Source organism: Hyperoodon ampullatus, assembly GCF_949752795.1.
Source record: "Hyperoodon ampullatus genome assembly, chromosome: 11".
Classification (NCBI taxonomy): Eukaryota; Metazoa; Chordata; class Mammalia; order Artiodactyla; family Ziphiidae; genus Hyperoodon; species Hyperoodon ampullatus.
Genome location: NC_136924.1, coordinates 49,000,289 through 49,019,236, shown reverse-complemented (window position 1 = coordinate 49,019,236; position 18,948 = coordinate 49,000,289). Strand labels below are relative to the sequence as shown.

Below are 18,948 nucleotides of genomic sequence, written 5' to 3'. Positions count from 1 at the left end.
GTAAGACAAAGCCTCTAGGCTTATTCTATTCCAAAATTACATTTCACACTGTATTAAGATACAGATAGAAGGTTTTGTCCTATAACTATTCCTTAAGCAATCTATTCAATCTATTAAAAACAAGATCCTGACTTTTCAAAATGACATCATTAAAATTAGATTTAAATACCTATCCTTTATCTTTTCTTTAATATTTGAAAAATACTTAAAAGTATAATGAAAACCATCAAGAAACATCTGTAATCCCAGTATTCAAAACTAACATTTGCTATCATATTGGTATATTTAACATTTTTCAACCCATCTCTAAGTTTAATAGCTCTTTAATTGCTCCACACTAACTAGAATATTAATATTCTCTAAAATAGAAGCTTGCTTTTTATTAAAAAAAAGAAGAAAAAAGTGAGCAGGGGTGGAGGACCAAACTGATCAAAATTACTGTGAAATCAAATCAAACATTTTTTAGAATTTTTTACATTGTAATTTCAGGGTCACAAATGGAAAAAGACAAAATGAAATATATTTATTCAATAAATATTTACTGTAACTACTGTGTACAAAATGACAGGAACAAAAGATTTTGTACTTTAAGCAGACTGGATTCTTACCTGTTCAATCTCTTTGGTTTTTGAGGCTATTGCTTTAGAGCGACTGGTTAGCTGACTGTCTTCGAATAATTCTACGCCATCTGTTGCATTTTTCTCAGGTTCTTCTGGCTGGTCAATGAACAATGGTGCTGTGGATCCCGCCTTTAAAAAAAATTAGAAATCTTTTATTACTTTCTTAAAGGACATACAGCATTTGAGATGACTGAATATAAGCACCAATTGGCAGATTATCTCAAGAGAAAGTGCTAAATTTAACCTGTCTTAAGAAAAGAAACACTTTCAATCTTGCTATGCATAATGAACATATGTGAGGAGGATTAAAGAGGAAATGATGGCTACTTTTTAAATCTTAGGTAAGACAAAGCCTCTAGGTTTATTCCATTCCAAAATTATATTTCATACTATATTAAGACAGAGCTAGAAGGTTTTGTGTAACTATTTTCTGTAACTATTCCTTAAGCAATCTATTTAAGAAACACAGAAGAAAAAAGTCCAACTGGAAGTGAGAAGTGTGAACACACATAAGCAAATATATTACACAGGAACACAGAAAAGGACTCTACTTTCAGAAGTTAAAAATACCCTGCCTCCTGTAACCTAAGAATTTACTGAAATAACTGAAAAGAAAACAACTCCAAACAGCAATAATTATTACTTCAACAATACTGCAATAGTTCATTAATGAGTAAATGATCCCATAAAAAGCCCAAGGCCGATTATTTTACTTTCTAAAAATACTTTTGATGAAAAGAGGAAAACTAAATAAATGAGGGAAAGCTATTATCTAACTACAATGCATTAGTTTACTCAAAAATTTATTCTATGATAAATGCCAAGCACTGCTCAAGTGACACTAGATATATCAATGAACAGAACAGACAGAAGTTCTTGCCTTCATGGAGCCAGCAGTAAGCAGTAACTTGGGAAGAGTAAAGTTTGAGCTAATATATTTTACTGCTGTATATTTTAGTTGGGTGGGAGGTGAAGGAGGAAATAAGAAAACTGTACTTATCACAAGTTTATCAAAAAACTTACAGTTTTTGTGATTGAAGTAGCAGCAAACAGCAGTAGGTTTACAGAAGTCACAAGATATATATTAATTAGTGGTATTTTTCACCAGTAAGAGCAGTGGCATTCCAACATCTAATGTGTTGTACACTGCCATGACTTCTTTAGAGAGTAATTTGGCAATATTTATCAAAATGTACCACATATCCCTTTCACCAAGCACCTTCACCTGTAGGAACTTAATCTACAGATACACACATGAGCAACAAATACTAAGATATGGCTGCCATTAATGGCAAATGATTGAAAACAACCTAAATGTCCATCAAATAAATTATGCACTATCTAGAACCATGGAATACTAAGAAATCATTTAAAAGAATAAGAACAGTCTAAATATATTGCATAATGTATCCTAATTTTTCTCCTGGCAAGTCCTGAAGGTCATTCCCCATAAATATACTGCCAGTTGTATCATAAACAAAAGGGAAGAGGGAAGCATGGGTGTATATATCTTTATGCATATATATGAACACACTATCTCTGGAAGGATATTACCTATGGGGAAAAAAATGATAAAAGAGGCTGTCTCAATACGGATAACTTAGAAGACACTGTACCTATTCCAATGCCTTTTGAATTTCTGACATGTGCATGCATAATCTACTCTTTTAAAAAACCTGGTTTTTACAAGTCTGAGTTATATACCTTAAGGGATTTAAATTGAAAGTATATGAATCATTTAAGGGGAGAGGATTCTGGGAAGACAGCAGAGTAGGAAGCACTAGCAATCTGTCTCCCAACCTACACAAAAAATTACACTGGCATAATGTCTGATTTAACTATTGTGGAACTCTGGATCTGTTGAAGTCTTACCCCTTCAGAGGAAGACATGGGTGGTAAAACTGAGGTTAAATTCAGCTCTTAGCACAGTAGCAGCTGCCCATCTCCCACCCATACCCACTTGGCAGGAAGCTGTGTACATGTTCCTAGAGCAGCTTACACATTGCTCATGGGAGTCAGACTGGGGAAAAAAGTACCCTACCCTTCAAATATCAGGGAACTGTGCTCCGATCACTGATTGCTTTTTCTGATCAGAGGGGCAGACAAACAGGCGAACAGCCATTATTATTATTATACCTCCCCCAATTATTGCAAGCCCCTCTTATTCTGACTGAAGTGACTTCCAGGGGATATAAAGGACCAGAGCCCTCCCCCCTTCATTTTTCACATCTTCCTCTTTTGGGAGCCAGACATTAAAGATAAGAATGTTAAAAAAAAAAAAAACTGTATACATGGGGGAAGTTAGAAAGTAAATGGGCGCAACAAGGGAAAGGCTCAGAAAGAACACAGAAGACTTTGTTTACACCTCAGACTGATCCTCAGTACAGAAACAGCCAACAATAAAAAACAATAACAATAACAACAACAACAACAAACCCAGCAAGCCCGGGGGAACAGGGGGAATCTGACTTACAGAGTTACCACATTATTAGATTCAAATGCCCAGTGTTCAACAAAAAAATCACAAATCATACAAAGAAACGGCAAAGTATTGCTCATTCAAAGAAAAAAAATGAATCAACAGAAACTGCTCCTGAAAAAGACCTAATGGCAGATCTACTGGATGAAAAAACTTTAAAATAATCGTCTCTAAGATGCACAAAGAATTAAAGAAAGATGTGCGGAAAGCCAAGAAAGCAATGTGTGAACAAAATGGAAATATCAATAAAGAAATAAAAAACCTAAAAGGAAACCAAAAAGAAATTTCATAGCTAATAAGACCAATAATTACAATAAAAAGTTCACTAGAGGGATTCAAAGGCAGAAGAAAGAATCAGTGAACTTGAAAAATAGGACAAGGAAATAGGAAATTATTGTCTGAAGGACAGAAAGAAAAAAGATTGAACAAAAGTGAACAGAACCTAAGGGATCTGTGGAGCACCATTAAGTGGACCAATATACACTTAATATATACCTCCTTCTGGGAATCTCAGAAGGAGGAGAGAGAGAAAGGGGCAGAGAAGATACTTGAATGAATAATGGCTGAAAACTCCCAAATCTGAGGAAAGACATGAATATAAACATCCAAGAAGTTCAAAAAAACCCCAGATGAACTCAAAGAAGCTCAAAAGACACATTATAATCAAACTTTAAAGATAAAGACAAAGGGAGAATCTTGAAAGCAGCGAGAAATCATCATCATCAATACAAGGGGTCTTCAACTAAGATTAAGCAGATTTCTCATCAGAAACTTCGGAGGCCAGAAGACAGTGGACGATATGTTCAAAGTGTTAAAAGAAAAAACTGCCAACAAAGACTGCTATATCCACCAAAACTGTCCTTCATAAGTGAGGGAGAAATTAAGACATTCCCAGTTAAACAAAAGCTGAGGAAGTTCATGATACTAGATCTGTCATGTAAGAAATGCTTAAGGGAGCCCTGCAAGGTGAAATGAAAGGACACTAGATGGTAACTCGAAGCTGTATGGAGGAATAAAGAGCTCAATAAAGTTAAATGCATAGTTAAAACAGCTAGTATTACTGTAAATAGTTGGAAACTACACTTTTTATTTGCAACATGATTTAGGAGACTATGACATTTAAAGAAAAAAATTATTAGTGTAAAAACTAGTATCACTGCAATGTTGGTTTATAACTCCAAGTCTTATTTTCTAGATAATTTAATATGCTAATGCATTTAAAATAATTATTAGTTTATGGTTTGGGGCGGCACACAATGTATAACGATGTAATTGGGGAATATCAACAAATGAGGAGGTAGAGACAGAGCTGTAAAGGTGTACAGGCTTTGTATGTTATTGCAGGTAAGCTGGTATAAATTTAAATTAGTGTTACAATTTTAGGATGTTAAATGTCATCTCCATTGTACCCACAAAGAAAACAGCTATAAAATATACACAAAAGGAAACAAGATAGAAATTTAAACATTTCACTACAAAAAATCAACTAAAAACAAAAGAAGACCTGAATGCAGGAAATGAGGAACAAAAAAGCTACAGGGCATATAGAAAATAAACAGCACAATGACAGGAGTAAGTCCCTCCTCAGTAATTACTTTCAAGTGTAAATGGTTTAAATTCTCCAGTCCAAAGACAGAAACTGGCAGAATGAATAAAAACATATGATCCAACAATATGTTATCTACAAGAGATGCACTTGAGACCCAAAGACACAAACAGGTGGAAAGAAAAAGGATGGGAAAAAGATATTCCATGCACATAGTAAACAAAAGAGAGCAAGAGTGGCTATAATTATATTAGACAGATAAACTTTAAATAAAAAAAGGTTACAAGAGACAAGGACATTATGTATTAATAAAAGTTTCAATAAAGCAAGAAGATATAACAATTACAAACATTTACACACCTAATGACAAACTATAAAAATATATGAAACAAAAACTGACAAAACTGAAGAGAGAAATAAACAGTTTCACAATAATAAGTAAGGGAATAGTGGGCTTAAGCAACACAGTACACTAACTAGATCTAACAGACATATACAGAACAATTCACCAAACTTCAACAGAGTACACATTCTTCTCAAGTGTACATAAAACATTTCCCTGTATTGGGGCACATATTAAGTCTCAATAGATTTAAAAAGAAAAATCTGGAAAATTCACAAAATTCTGGAAATTAATGCACTTTTAAATAAACAAAGAAGAAATCACAAGGGAAAGTAAGAAATACTTAGAGATGAATGAAAATGAAAACACAACATACCAATGAACAAAAAACAAAATGCAGTACACACACACACTGCTATACTTAAAATAGATAACAAACAAGGACTTACTGTAAAAAATTTTTTTAAAAAAGAATGTACTCCTAGCCCATCCGAAAACCCCAATCAATTTCTCAAAATATCACTAAAGTATCTTTTAAACCTATTTAAAAATCCACTCAGGAATTCTAAATAATATAAAGCATTTAAAACACACACACACACACACACACAAAATATAGTACACACATACACAATGGAATATTACTCAGCCTTTCAAAAGAAAAAGGAAATTCTATAATATGCTACTACATGGATGAACCTAGAAGACATTATGCATAATGAAATAAGCCAGTCACAAAAAAAAATACTATATGATTCCACTTAAGTACTTGAAGTAGTCAAAATCATAATGACAGAAAGCATAATAGTGGTTGCCAGGGACTGAGGGAGGGGGAGAATAAACTGATAGTGATAAACTGATAAACAACAAAATTGCTTTGGAGAGTTGTTTAATTGGTGTAGAGTTTCAGTTTTACAGGTGAAAAGAGTTAAGGGGATGGAGGGTGGTGACATGCATAATAATGTGAATGTATTTAATACCACTGAACTATACACTAAAAATGGTTAAGATGAGCCTTAAATGACACAATAGACTAGATAGATTTAATTGATATTTATAGGACATTCCATCCAAAAACAGCAGATTACACTTTCTTCTCAGGTGCGCATAGAACATTCTCCATGATAGATCACAACTTGGGTCACAAATCAAGCCTCAGTAAATTTAAGAAAACTGAAATCATATCAAGCATCTTTTCTGACCACAACGCTATGAGGTTAGAAATCAATTACAGGGAAAAAAACGTAAAAAATACAAACACAAGGAGGCTAAACAATACGTCACTAAATAACCAAGAGATCACTGAAGAAATCAAAGAGGAAATCAAAAAATACCTAGAGACAAATGACAATGAAAACATGACAATCCAAAACCTACAGGATGCAGCAAAAGCTGTTCTAAGAAGGAAGTTTATAGCAATACAAGCCTACCTCAAGAAACAAGAAATCTCAAATAAACAATCTAAACGTACACCTAAAGGAACCAGAGAAAGAAGAACAAACAAAACCCAGAAGGAAAGAAATCATAAAGATCAGAGCAGAAATAAATGAAATAGAAACCAAGAAAACAATAGCAAAGATCAATAAAACTAAAAGCTGGTTCTTTGAGAAGATAAACAAAATTGATAAACCATTAGCCAGACTCATCAAGAAGAAGAGGGAGAGGACTCAAATCAATAAAATTAGAAATAAAAAAGGAGAAGTTACAACAGACACCACAGAAATACAAAGCATCGTAAGAGACTACTACAAGCAACTCTATGCCAATAAAATGGATAACCTGGAAGAAATGGACAAACTTTTAGAAAGGTATAACCTTCCAAGACTGAACCAGGAAGAAATAGAAAATGTGAACAGACCAATCACAAGTAATGAAATTGAAACTGTGATTAAAAATCTTCCAACAAACAAAAGTCCAGGACCAGATGGCTTCAGAGGTGAATTCCATCAAACGTTTAGAGAAGAGCTAACACCCATCCTTCTCAAACTCTTCCAAAAACTTGCAGAGGAAGGAACACTCCCAAACTCATTCTGTGAGGCCAAAATCACCCTGATGCCAAAACCAGACAAAGATACCACAAAAAAAGAAAATTACAGACCAATATCACTGATGAATATAGATGCAAAAATCCTCAACGAAATACTAGCAAACAGAATCCAACAACACATTAAAAGGATCACACCATGATCAAGTGGGATTTATCCCAGGGATGCAAGGATTCTTCAATATAGGCAAAGCAATCAATGTGATACACCATATTAACAAATTGAAGGAGAAAAACCATATGATCATCTCAATAGATACAGAAAAAGCTTTTGACAAAATTCAACACCCATTTATGATAAAAACCCTGCAGAAAATGGGCACAAAGGGTACCTACCTCAACATAGTAAAGGCCACATATGACAAATCCACAGCAAACATCATTCTCAATGGTGAAAAACTGAAAGCATTTCCTCTAAGATCAGGAACAAGACAAGGATGTCCGCTCTCACCACTATTATTCACATAGTTTTGGAAGTCCTAGCCACAGCAATCAGAGAAGAAAAAGAAACAAAATTGGAAAAGAAGAAGTGAAACTGTCACTGTTTGCAGATGACATGATACTATACATAGAGAATCCTAAAGATGCCACCAGAAAACTACTAGAGCTAATCAATGAATTTGGTAAAGTTGCAGGATACAAAATTATTGCAGAGAAATCTCTTGCATTCCTATACACTAATGATGAAAAATCTGAAAGAGAAATTAAGGAAACACTCCCATTTACCATTGCAACAAAAAGATTAAAATACCTAGGAATAAACCTACCTAGGGAGACAAAAGACCTGTATGCAGAAAACTATAAGACACTGATGAAGGAAATTAAAGATGATACAAACAGATGGAGAGATATACCATGTTCTCGGATTGGAAGAATCAATATTGTGAAAATGACTATACTACCCAATCTACAGATTCAATCCAATCCCTATCAAATTACCAATGGCATATCTTACAGAATTAGAACAAAAAAATCTTAAAATTTGTATGACTTCAGACTATACTACAAAGCTACAGTAATCAAGACAGTATGGTACTGGCACAAAAACAGAAATATAGATCAATGGAACAGGATAGAAAGCCCAGAGATAAACCCACGCACCTATGGTCAACTCATCTATGACAAAGGAGGCAAGGATATACAATGGAGAAAAGACAGTCTCTTCAATAAGTGGTGCTGGGAAAACTGGACAGCTACATGTAAAAGAATGAAATTAGAACACTCCCTAGCACCATACACAAAAATAAACTCAAAATGGATTAGAGACCTAAATGTAAGACTGGACACTATAAAACTCTTAGAGGAAAACACAGGAATAACACTGTTTGACATAAATCAGAGCAAGATCTTTTTTGATCCACCTCCTAGAGTAATGGAAATAAAAACAAAAATAAACAAATGGGACCTAATGAAACTTCAAAGCTTTTGCACAGCAAAGGAAACCATAAACAAGATGAGAAGACAACCCTCAGAATGGGAGAAAGTATTTGCAAACGAATCAACGGACATAGGATTAATCTCCAAAATATATAAACAGCTCATGAAGCTCAATATTAAAAAAAACAAACAAGCCAATCCAATAATAGGCAGAAGACCTAAATAGACATTTCTCCAAAGAAGACATACAGATGGCCAAGAAGTACATGAAAAGCTGCTCAACATCACTAATTATTAGAGAAAGGCAAATCAAAACTACAATGAGGTATCACCTCACACCAGTTAGATTGGGCATCATCAGAAAATCTACAAACAACAAATGCTGGAGACCGTGTGGAGAAAAGGGAACCCTCTTGCACTGTTGGTGGGAATGTAAATTGATACAGCTACTATGGAGAACAGTATGGCGGTTCCTTAAAAAACTAAAAATAGAATTACCATATGACCCAGCAATCCCACTACTGGGCATATACCCAGAAAAAAAAACATAATTCAAAAAGACACATGTACCCCCAGTGTTCATTGCAGCACTATTTACAATAGCCAGGTCATGGAAGCAACCTAAATGCCCATCGACAGATGAATGGATAAAGAAGATGGGGTACATATATGAAATGGAATATTACTCAGCCATAGAAAGGAACGAAATTGGGTCATTTGTAGAGACGTGGATGAATCTAGAGACTGTCATACAGAGTGAAGTAAGTCAGAAACAGTAAAACCAATATCGTATATTAATGCATATATGGAACCTCGAAAAATGGTACAGATGAACTGGTTTGCAGGGCAGAAATTGAGACACAGATGTAGAAAACAAACGTATGGACACCAAGGGGGAAAGCGGCGGGGGCGGGGGTTGTGATGGTGGGATGAATTGGGAGATTGGGATTGACATGTAGACACCAATATGTATAAAATGGATAACTAATAAGAACCTGCTGTTTAAAAAAAAAAAAAAAGATGCCTGTGTCCCTACTGCCATCTAATGGTTCTTTGAGCATTAAGGTCTCTATTGCATAGTTCTTTTTTTCCCAACTGCTGACACTATACCAATAAACTGGCTAAATGTGACCATATCGAACTATGTACCACTAGTCTTACTGTGGCAAAACTCTGGGGCTCATTCTGGCTTCTGGAAAAAGTCATGTTAACTGTCTCCTTTTTCCTCTTTACATTTGGGAATGTATGTCCCCCTAATCCCCATGGTTGTTTGGTATAAGTATCCTTTTAAAAAAAGATTGTTTTATTATCTATCCACTGTGCAATAAAAGTGATGTCAAATGTAAAAAAAAAAAAAAGGTTAAGATGGAAGTTTTATGTTATATGTATTATACTACAATAAAAAATAATTTAAGAAATAAATCACAATATCAGTATAAGGTTTCCAACACTAGATAGACAACAGTTAGTTTCAGATGATGTCAAGAAAGATCATTTATACTGTGTTCTGACTACCCCACGGTCAAAATAATTCTGCCACTAGATTCCATTTTAGTTAGGTCAATGCAAAACAAACAAAACAAAAAGTTATTAAAGTTTTAAAACACACTCAAAATAGCAACTTCAAGCTTCATCATAATTCTAGACCTACATACAAAAATATAAATTGATGAGCATAATAAACACATCAGAGTAGATGAGTTTTGGGAAAATAAAAGGCAAGTAACGAAGAGAAAAATAACTTGAATTGACAATAAAAGAGCTCATTAGCTATAGTAATCAAAACAGTATGATACCAGCATAAAAAGAGACACATAGGCCAAATGGAACAGAACTGAAAGCCCTGAAATAAACCCATGCATATATAGCAAACTAATATTTCACAGAGGAGGCCAGAATACTCAATGGAGAAAAGAAAGTTTCTTCAATAAGTGGTGCTGAAGAAATCAGGTTATTCACATGTCAAAGAAGGAAACTAGAGCCCTATCATACATTATTCACAAAAATTAACTCAAAATGCACTAAAGACTTAAATGTAAGACTGGAAACCATAAAACTCCTACAAGAAAACAGGAAAGAGAGTTCCTTGATATGGGTCTTGGCAATGATTTTTTAGATATGACATCTAAAACACAAGCAACAAAATAAAAAATAAACAAGTGATACTATATCAAACTATGAACCTTCTACACAGCAAAAGAAATGATTAACAAAATGAAAGACAAACTACAGAATGGGAAAAAAATATTTGCAAATCATATATGTGGATAAAGAGTTAATATCCAAAATAAAGAACTCATACAACTCAATAGCAAAAAACAAAACAAAAAAACCCCACACAAAACCAAATAATTGGATTAAAAAATGGGCAAAGGACCTGAATATAAATTTTTCCATAGAAGATATATGAATGGCCTACAGGTACATGAAAAGGTGCTCAACATCACTAATCATTAGGGAAATGCAAATCAACACCACAATGGGATATCACCTCACACCTCTTAGAATGACCAGCCTCAAAAGGACAAGATGTAACAAATGCTGGGAGAATGTGGAGAAAAGGGAAATTTTGTGCACTGTTGGTGGGATTGTAAATTGGTACAGCCGCTACAGAAAACAGTATGAGATTCCTCAAAATATTAAAAAGAGGACCACCATATGATCCAGCAATTCCACATCTGGGTATATATTTGAAGAAAATGAAAACATTAACTCGAAAACATACATGCACCCCACTGTTAATAGCTGCATAATTTACAATAGCCAAGATACAGAAGCAACCTAAGTATCAATCAACTGATACACAAAGAAGTTACATGCACAATAAAATATTATTTAGCCATAAAAGAGAAAGAAATTCTGCCATTTGCAACAACATGGATGGACCTTGAGGGCATCATGGTAAGTGATATAAGCCAGATAGAGAGAGACAAAAACTGTATGATGTCACTTATATATGGAACTGTTTTAAAAACTCATAGAAAAAGAGATCATATCCATGGTTACCAGAGGTGGGGGCTGGGGAGTAGTGGGGTGGGAATTGGATGAAGGTGGTCAAAAGGTACAAACTTCCACTTATAAGATAAATAAGTACTGAGGACATAATGTACAACATGATGTTTATAGTTAACAATGCTGTATGGTGTATTTGAAAGTTGACAAGAGAGTAAATCCTAAGAGTTCTCATCACAGGGAAAAAAATATTTTTCTTTTTTGTGGTGTTTATATGAGACAATGGATATTAACTAAACTTACTGTGATAATCATTTCACAATATATGTAGGTCAATTCATTATGCTGTACACCTTAAACTTATACAGTGCTGTATGTCAATTACATTTCAGTAAAACTGGAAAAAAACAGCTTATTAGTAATTAAATTTAGTTTAGTTCATTAGATATATATTATCCAAGGTGCTGGAGGGAAAATAAGACATGAGATACATTCTATCTATCTATCTATCTAAATAACTAGACAAGTAAAAGAAATTTTTAATAAAGGCAATATAAGGTCATCAGTGAAATACTGGCAAAAAACTTTCCAACAGGAAAGGAAGAAAAGTGGAATCAAGAAAGATATTGAGTCTTATTATCTCGAGCACTATTGATTTCACTGAATGGATCTGAATTTGAAAGAGTGCCATGGAAGTTGGGCATACTTCACTAAGGACAGGGTAAGCAGAAAATAACACCTGATACATGGAAACAACATAATTCACATTTTCACATTTAAATAAGAAACATTTAAAAATTTTCTTCTGCAGTTGAAGCAACAACCTGCTCTACTGTGACATTCTAATAATCTCTGAATAATTTGCTTTTCATTTTGATAGCCAAAAGCAAAACTCTTATGGCCATATATTTACAGATAGTAAATTATATCTCTACCAAACTTGACTGCAAGCTCTTTGAAAGCTAGGATGGTGTCTCTAATGCACTGTTTGACACAAACAGACGCAGAATGAATATTTAGTGAATTTAGATAAACTATGAGAAAGCTAGTAAAGTATTATTTTCTGAAAATACATGCCTTAAAACACTAATCCTAAAATTTGCACTGTGAAAAAAAATTCAAGCCAAAAATTTGATAAATTATGCAAACTTTATTACTCATCCTCCTGTCACAGACCACTGATGAGCATATTAACATATTAAAATCTCTGAAAAGTGATGAAGTGCCAAAATCAACCTACCTCTTTTAAATCTAGCATTTCCCAAATGTAAGGGGGCTAACAGAATCTTTTTTTTCTTCCTCAGACCACAAAGACCCTTCAGAATTATCATTCTATCAAATACTTCGGGAAATTCTCTATTAGAGTCCAAAAGGTAAATGTATGCAAACTGTTACAGAAGAATGAACTATAATATTCCTGAATATTTAAACATATCACTGAATTTACCTTCAATTTCACTGGACTCTCTATAAACTACATGGTCTCCCAACCAAATTGCTTAAAACTATATTGATGACAGCAAGAGAAGATAAACTGGAAACTTAAATATTTAATCTCCTCTCTATTCAACAGCTAATATAAAGATTGTCACAATTAGATTTAAACACACACACACACACACACACACAGCACTATGCGAAACTCTTCCATAGCATCAAAGTCCTTTTTTCCTTCCACCTTATTCTTTCAAATCAGAAAGGAGTTTATAGAACCAAGGTCAAAATTCTCAAAAAGCTTATTTCTCATAAAACATAGATCACTGAAATGAGCAACTATTTAAAAACTATCCAAGAACAAATGTGACTATCTGTGCCCAAAAGACAGAGTATCGTTAAGAATTTCTCAACTGCTTTATCTCCAGTATGGAAAAGTATCAATGTAACTTGAAGAACATTTAGATGCTACGAGATTGATAATGCTGTTCAACACTAATGATGTACACCAACTAACAAACATACTGAAGTAACCTCAACCCTGTTCTCACCTTGCCTTTGGTCCAACAAAAAATCATGTCTGACCTATGACCCACATATAGATTTTTAGGATTACTGACTTCTCATTAATTCAAAACCTAGCAAATTCTCGGCATATTTTAGAGAAAAACAAGGAGCCTGAAAAAAAGTCTTTCTAGACCCAGTGTCACTGACTATTCAGAGTCAAAATCCAGTCAAGCAATGAAAAAAGACTATAAATAGAATATTTAAAATCTGGAAAAGGTGGATAGTGAGATTTTTTTTTAATTAAGAGGTATCAAAAGTGACGACGGGGGAAGAATGAATATATCTTAATAAAGCTTTGCTAATTGAAGATATAGTATTAAGGAAACAAAAAATTAAGTATTTTTGGAAGTTTCTGGTTTAAGTACTCTGAGAAAAATTATCAGCTGTCCAAATTAGCAATTTTAAAGCACATATTTCTATTATTAATATAAAAACCATTATTCTAAATTATTAAGAAAAATAGGCAAAATGACCCTATTAAATGTATTACTGTATTGTTCATGCTTTTAAATAGTGCTAGAAAGGTACCAAAGAAGGACAGCTTGATATATTTATATCTTTACTTGAAAATATGCATAAATATCTATTATTATAGCTACAGTAGCAAGGAAACCTTGACCTATTTAAGAACAACTGATAGCTAAATGACAGATCAGCATTTTAAAAAAGAAAGGCTCTATTTCTGAGTACGGATAGAGTTTGTACTGGTTTGTACTTTCTATGAGCAGTGTACATTAGTTATTTTGGAAAGGATCTTTTCATAGTGTATTAAGATGTATGTAGGTATATAATTTGTACATTGAATTCTAATGTTTGATCTGTTTTATCAAAGGACCTTCCTTAAAAGGCATCCAAAAATATACTGTGAAGTGAGAAATCTCCTCTGAATATACATAATTTGTCATCGTACAGAGATTTTTATATTCTCTGCCAGGTCAAAATAATTCCTCTAGTAACAAATTCTGAATCTAGAAGCTTAACTTGGCCCACAAAATATCTGTATTTCCCTCTATTACAGGTTATAGAGAAATTTTTCAGTTCATTTTCAAATATTTTAATGAAAGCATTCTATAAAGAGTATTCTGTGGACCCAAAAATGTTCTCATTTTTTGGTACTCAAGACTCATCAAAAAGTACAGGTAGACCAAACAATGCATAATTGCATTTCTTGGAATATTTATGAGATAATTTGCATAGAGTATAACATGCAATATAAATATAGCCCAAGATCCAAGGTTTAATTAGATTTTTGTTCTGAATTCACTGATTTATGGCTAGTGGCTTAGCATGATTTCTAGAAATACTTTTAAAAGCTCACAAAAGAAGGATATAAATATTGCATTTTCCTTATACTCCATATTTATACTATTCTTACACTTCTAAACCACTAGAGACATTCAGACATAGTATAATTACTGAATTCAGAGTCATTCATATTCATTCTATTACTGTGTGTGGTAAAATTTAATAATCCATGAGGACATTTTCCCCAAATATACTTTAAAACACTAGAACAAACTAAAATTTTCATCAATAATTTAAAATCCAGGCAAAACTCTCAGATGTGAAACATAAAGAAGAAATTTTGCCTTACCTCATACTCAGAAATTTCAGGTAAGTTACTTTCATCTGCCTTCTCTAGCTTTTCAGCGGCCCACTTGCTTGCAGCCTCAGCAAGTTCCTTTTCCGTTAGCCGACTGGGTTTGTCTAACACCTAATAAAAACAAAAGAATGGTTCTGTTACAGTTCTCAAGGGCTTTTAAATTTCAAATACATCAAGAAGTATACCCCACTTACACATGAAATCATATAAGCCTTCAAATTTATAAAGAGAACAAGTACATTCTTCGCTTTTTCAAAAATATTCAACACAGAATTGCAATTTTGGGGGGACATATAGACTAGATCTGACTCCTACTTTCATTTATATAAAGCTTTAAGGGCTTCCCTGGTGGCGCAGTGGTTGAGAGTCCGCCTGCCGATGCAGGGGACACGGGTTCGTGCCCCGGTCTGGGAAGATCCCACATCCTGCGGAGCGGCTGGGCCCGTGAGCCATGGCCGCTGAGCCTGCGCGTCCGGAGCCTGTGCTCCGTGGTGGCCTGCGTACCGCAAAAAAAAAAAAAAAAAAAGTGTGGTAAACAAACTGCTCCTTTTGGGGCTTCCCTGGTGGCGCAGTGGTTGAGAGTCCGCCTGCAGATGCAGGGGACACGGGTTCGTGCCCCGGTCCGGGAAGATCCCACATGCCGCGGAGCGGCTGGGCCCGTGAGCCATGGCCGCTGAGCCTGCACATCCGGAGCCTGTGCTCCGCAACGGGAGAGGCCACAACAGTGAGAGGCCCGCGTACCGCAAAAAAAAAAAAAAAAAGCTTTAGAAATTCATCTAAGGAACGAAACAAAAGACACTGACAACTAATATACTAAATAGTACTTAGAATATACAAGACATTATACTGATTTCAGCTTTGTATCTTTAATTATACTCAATGAAATAACTAATGCCAAAATTTCATCAAGGTAAATTCCTAATTAATGAAACAGAAAAGTCCAGATATGCTATTGTATACTTTATAATAGTTTATATAAATCCTACTCTTTACACAAAATGTATACACTTAAATTTCATTTTTTGATACTACCACTACTTCCTTTCTCCAACCACATACAATACTAAACAAAGTATAGTATTTGGAGTTAACAGACAAAGCTGGGTTTGAATAGCAGTTTCATCACTAGTGAGGGTAGATGATTTTATATACATAGCTTATGACACTGTGAGCTTTCATTTTCTCATTTACAAAACAGGGATTAATAATATTATATTCACTCTTAAAGTAGTTGTGAGAATCAAGGGAAGTAACAGACCTGAAAGCATCTAGCATAACGCTTGGTACTTTAATTTTGTCTCCATCTCTTACTTCTATAAAGTCGCATCATTGATTCTAAATATACCTCCTCTGGATGACAGTGTCAGTAAAAATCCCCATGTTATGGTACACTATCATTTATAAAGCACTTATACATGCAAACCAAAAAAAGTTATTTTAATTAAATGGAATTCCATGAAGGTGGCTAGACTTTATCACCCCCAACTTATAAACCAAAAAACTGAATGTCAAAAGGTTAGTGATTTGCACACAGTTACCAATAAATGCTGAGCTGGAACTTAAAACTAGGTCTTCTAGATGAGTAAGGCCCTTGATCACCTTCAATTCAATTTACCAAAAAACTGGTTTGCCATCCATAATATTTACTGGAAGATAATCACAGTGTATCTACATGGAGTGTTTCCATGGCCACTGAGTAAGCCTCAATATCTTACTCCAAAGCCCTACCCATACATAAGGTTAAAAAGATATGAGCAATACCTTTACTATTACTTAGTAATAAGGTTAAAAAGTTTTTTTAAAAATAAGAAACACACACAAATATATTTTTTTAAATGTACACCTCACTTTTCTTTGGTACCTGTTTTGAAGAGAAAGTTATAGAGCAAAAACAAAACAAAACATTGTAAATTATCTCTAGTTAAGAAGGAAGCAAAATCTTTTATAACTGACTCCTTCTATTCAACCATCATTAACTCTGTACACTTAAAAAACTCTCATTTGAAACTGACTTCTAACAGCAGAAAATGAACTCTGAAAAACTATTCCTACATGACAGTAACCATAATGTTTAAAAGAAAAAGTCCTCCACCATATCAGGAAATCTAGGTAATAAAGCTAGCATGTAACCCTGGGAAGAGGACACAGGAAGCTATACTTTCCCAATATACAAAATGATTATAGATCTAAAATTCTGAAATTCTAATTCCATTCTAAGACAAAAATGCAAACATCTAAAATAAACTGTCAGATGAAAATATCTAAAATCCATTAGGGTTGGATTTTATGGTTAAAAAATATTTTTTATCACATACCACAAAGTCCTATGCTATAACATATTCACACCACATTATAGTTCAAGGGAAATAAATATTTCAAACATCATAGTTTAAGTATTCATAGTGACTTAGATGGGTAAGTATTATTTACTCTTCATTCATTTCTAGCTGGGGAAAAAAAAAACAAAAAACAAAACCAAGCCAGTGTTTCAGATGGGTAAAGCGCCCTTGATATGATAAGAAAGAACCAAAAAATCCAATCAATCTTTCCTATTCAAAGTCATTTCAGACTTCTGGGAAAGCTCCAAAGACACACGTTGTCACAAAGACACCTTTTCTTTTTTCCATTGGAGGCAGAGAAGCAGCTGCCCACTGAACACCAGCACAGACCACCAGGTGATATCTTTTCTTACAGAAAAGCCAAACATACCAAAGACAGAAAACAAAAAGAAGTGAAGAAAGACGAGAGCAGAAGTAACAACAGTTATGGAAGGAGAAAGAGTGTGAGGTTGGTGAAGAGAACCCCAGCAACACCCCAAAGTTTTAAGTTTTGAGGATTAGAACCATGCACCTTTTCGGATGCTGAGAAGGAAGGACTGAGAAGAATGATGCAGTGAAGACTAGCTATGTCCTTGAGAAAATTATTTAACATCTAAGCCTTTTCCATAAAATGGAGATATATACTCACTTTTTTAAAATTGCAAAATAATCACAACCTTAGCATTAGCTAACACCTGCATCATGTCACATAATTACCATTTCTTTTTTGTGGTGAGAACATCAAAGATCTCATAGCAAATTTCAATTATACAGGAGAGTATTATTAACTATAATAACTATGCTATATATTAGATATCCAGAACTTATTCATATTATAGCTTCAAGTTTATAATCTTTGACCAACATCTCCCCTTTTCTCCCGTCCCCCAGACTCTGGTAACAACCCTTCTTTCTGTGAATTTGACTTTTTTAGATTCCACATGTCAGCAGGATCATAGAATACTTGTCTTTCTCTGTCTGGCTTATTTCACTTAGCATAATGCCCTCAAGGTCCATCCAGGTTGTCACAAATGGTAAGATGTTCACCTTTTTCATGGTCGAATAATATTCCATCGTGTATGTATACAGTATTTTCTTTATCCATTCATTGAGGGCAGGTTAGGTTGTTTCCACATCTTGGCTATAGTGACTAATGCTGCAATGAACACAGAAATGCAGGGGAGTTCCCTGGTGGCCTAGTGGTTAGGATTCCAGGCTTTCACTGCCATGGGCCAGGTTCAATCCCCCCCACACAAAAAAATGCAGATATCTCCTTGAAATACTGTTTTTATTTCCTTTGATTTCTTTAGTGATCCATTGGTTGTTCAGCAGCATATTGTTTTGCCTCCAATGTGTTTGTGTTTTTTGCAGGTTTTTCCCTTGTAGTTGATTTCTACTCTCATAGCCCTGTGGTCAGAAAAGATGTTTGATACAATTTCAATTTTCTTAAATTGTGGCCTAGCAAGTCATCTATCCTGGAGAAAGTTCCACGTGCACTTGAAAAGAATATGCATTCTGCTGCTTTCCGGATAGAATGCTCTCTATAAATTAATTAAGTCCATTTAGTCTAATGTGTTATTTAAGGCCTATGTCTCCTTATTGATTTTCTGTCTAGATGATCTGTCCACTGATGTAATAAGTGAGGTGTTAAACTCCCCTCCTATT

At 34.3% G+C, this 18,948-nt stretch overlaps 1 protein-coding gene across 8 annotated transcripts in view; it reads right to left on the bottom strand.

The window, feature by feature from the left end:
- The window catches only part of PPHLN1 (periphilin 1), a gene marked incomplete at its 5' end in the record, with an annotated part of 123,534 nt that overhangs the window by 43,302 nt on the left and 61,284 nt on the right, over positions 1–18,948 (bottom strand). For 4 of the 8 annotated variants that reach the window (XM_079715988.1, XM_079715989.1, XM_079715992.1 and 1 more), the window contains 2 exons: positions 609–749; positions 14,957–15,076. In XM_079715988.1, the coding sequence (XP_079572114.1) occupies positions 609–749; positions 14,957–15,076 (261 nt within the window). The remainder of the gene's footprint in view (positions 1–608; positions 750–14,956; positions 15,077–18,948) is intronic. The other 4 variants (XM_079715990.1, XM_079715991.1, XM_079715994.1 and 1 more) reach the window with 1 other exon arrangement.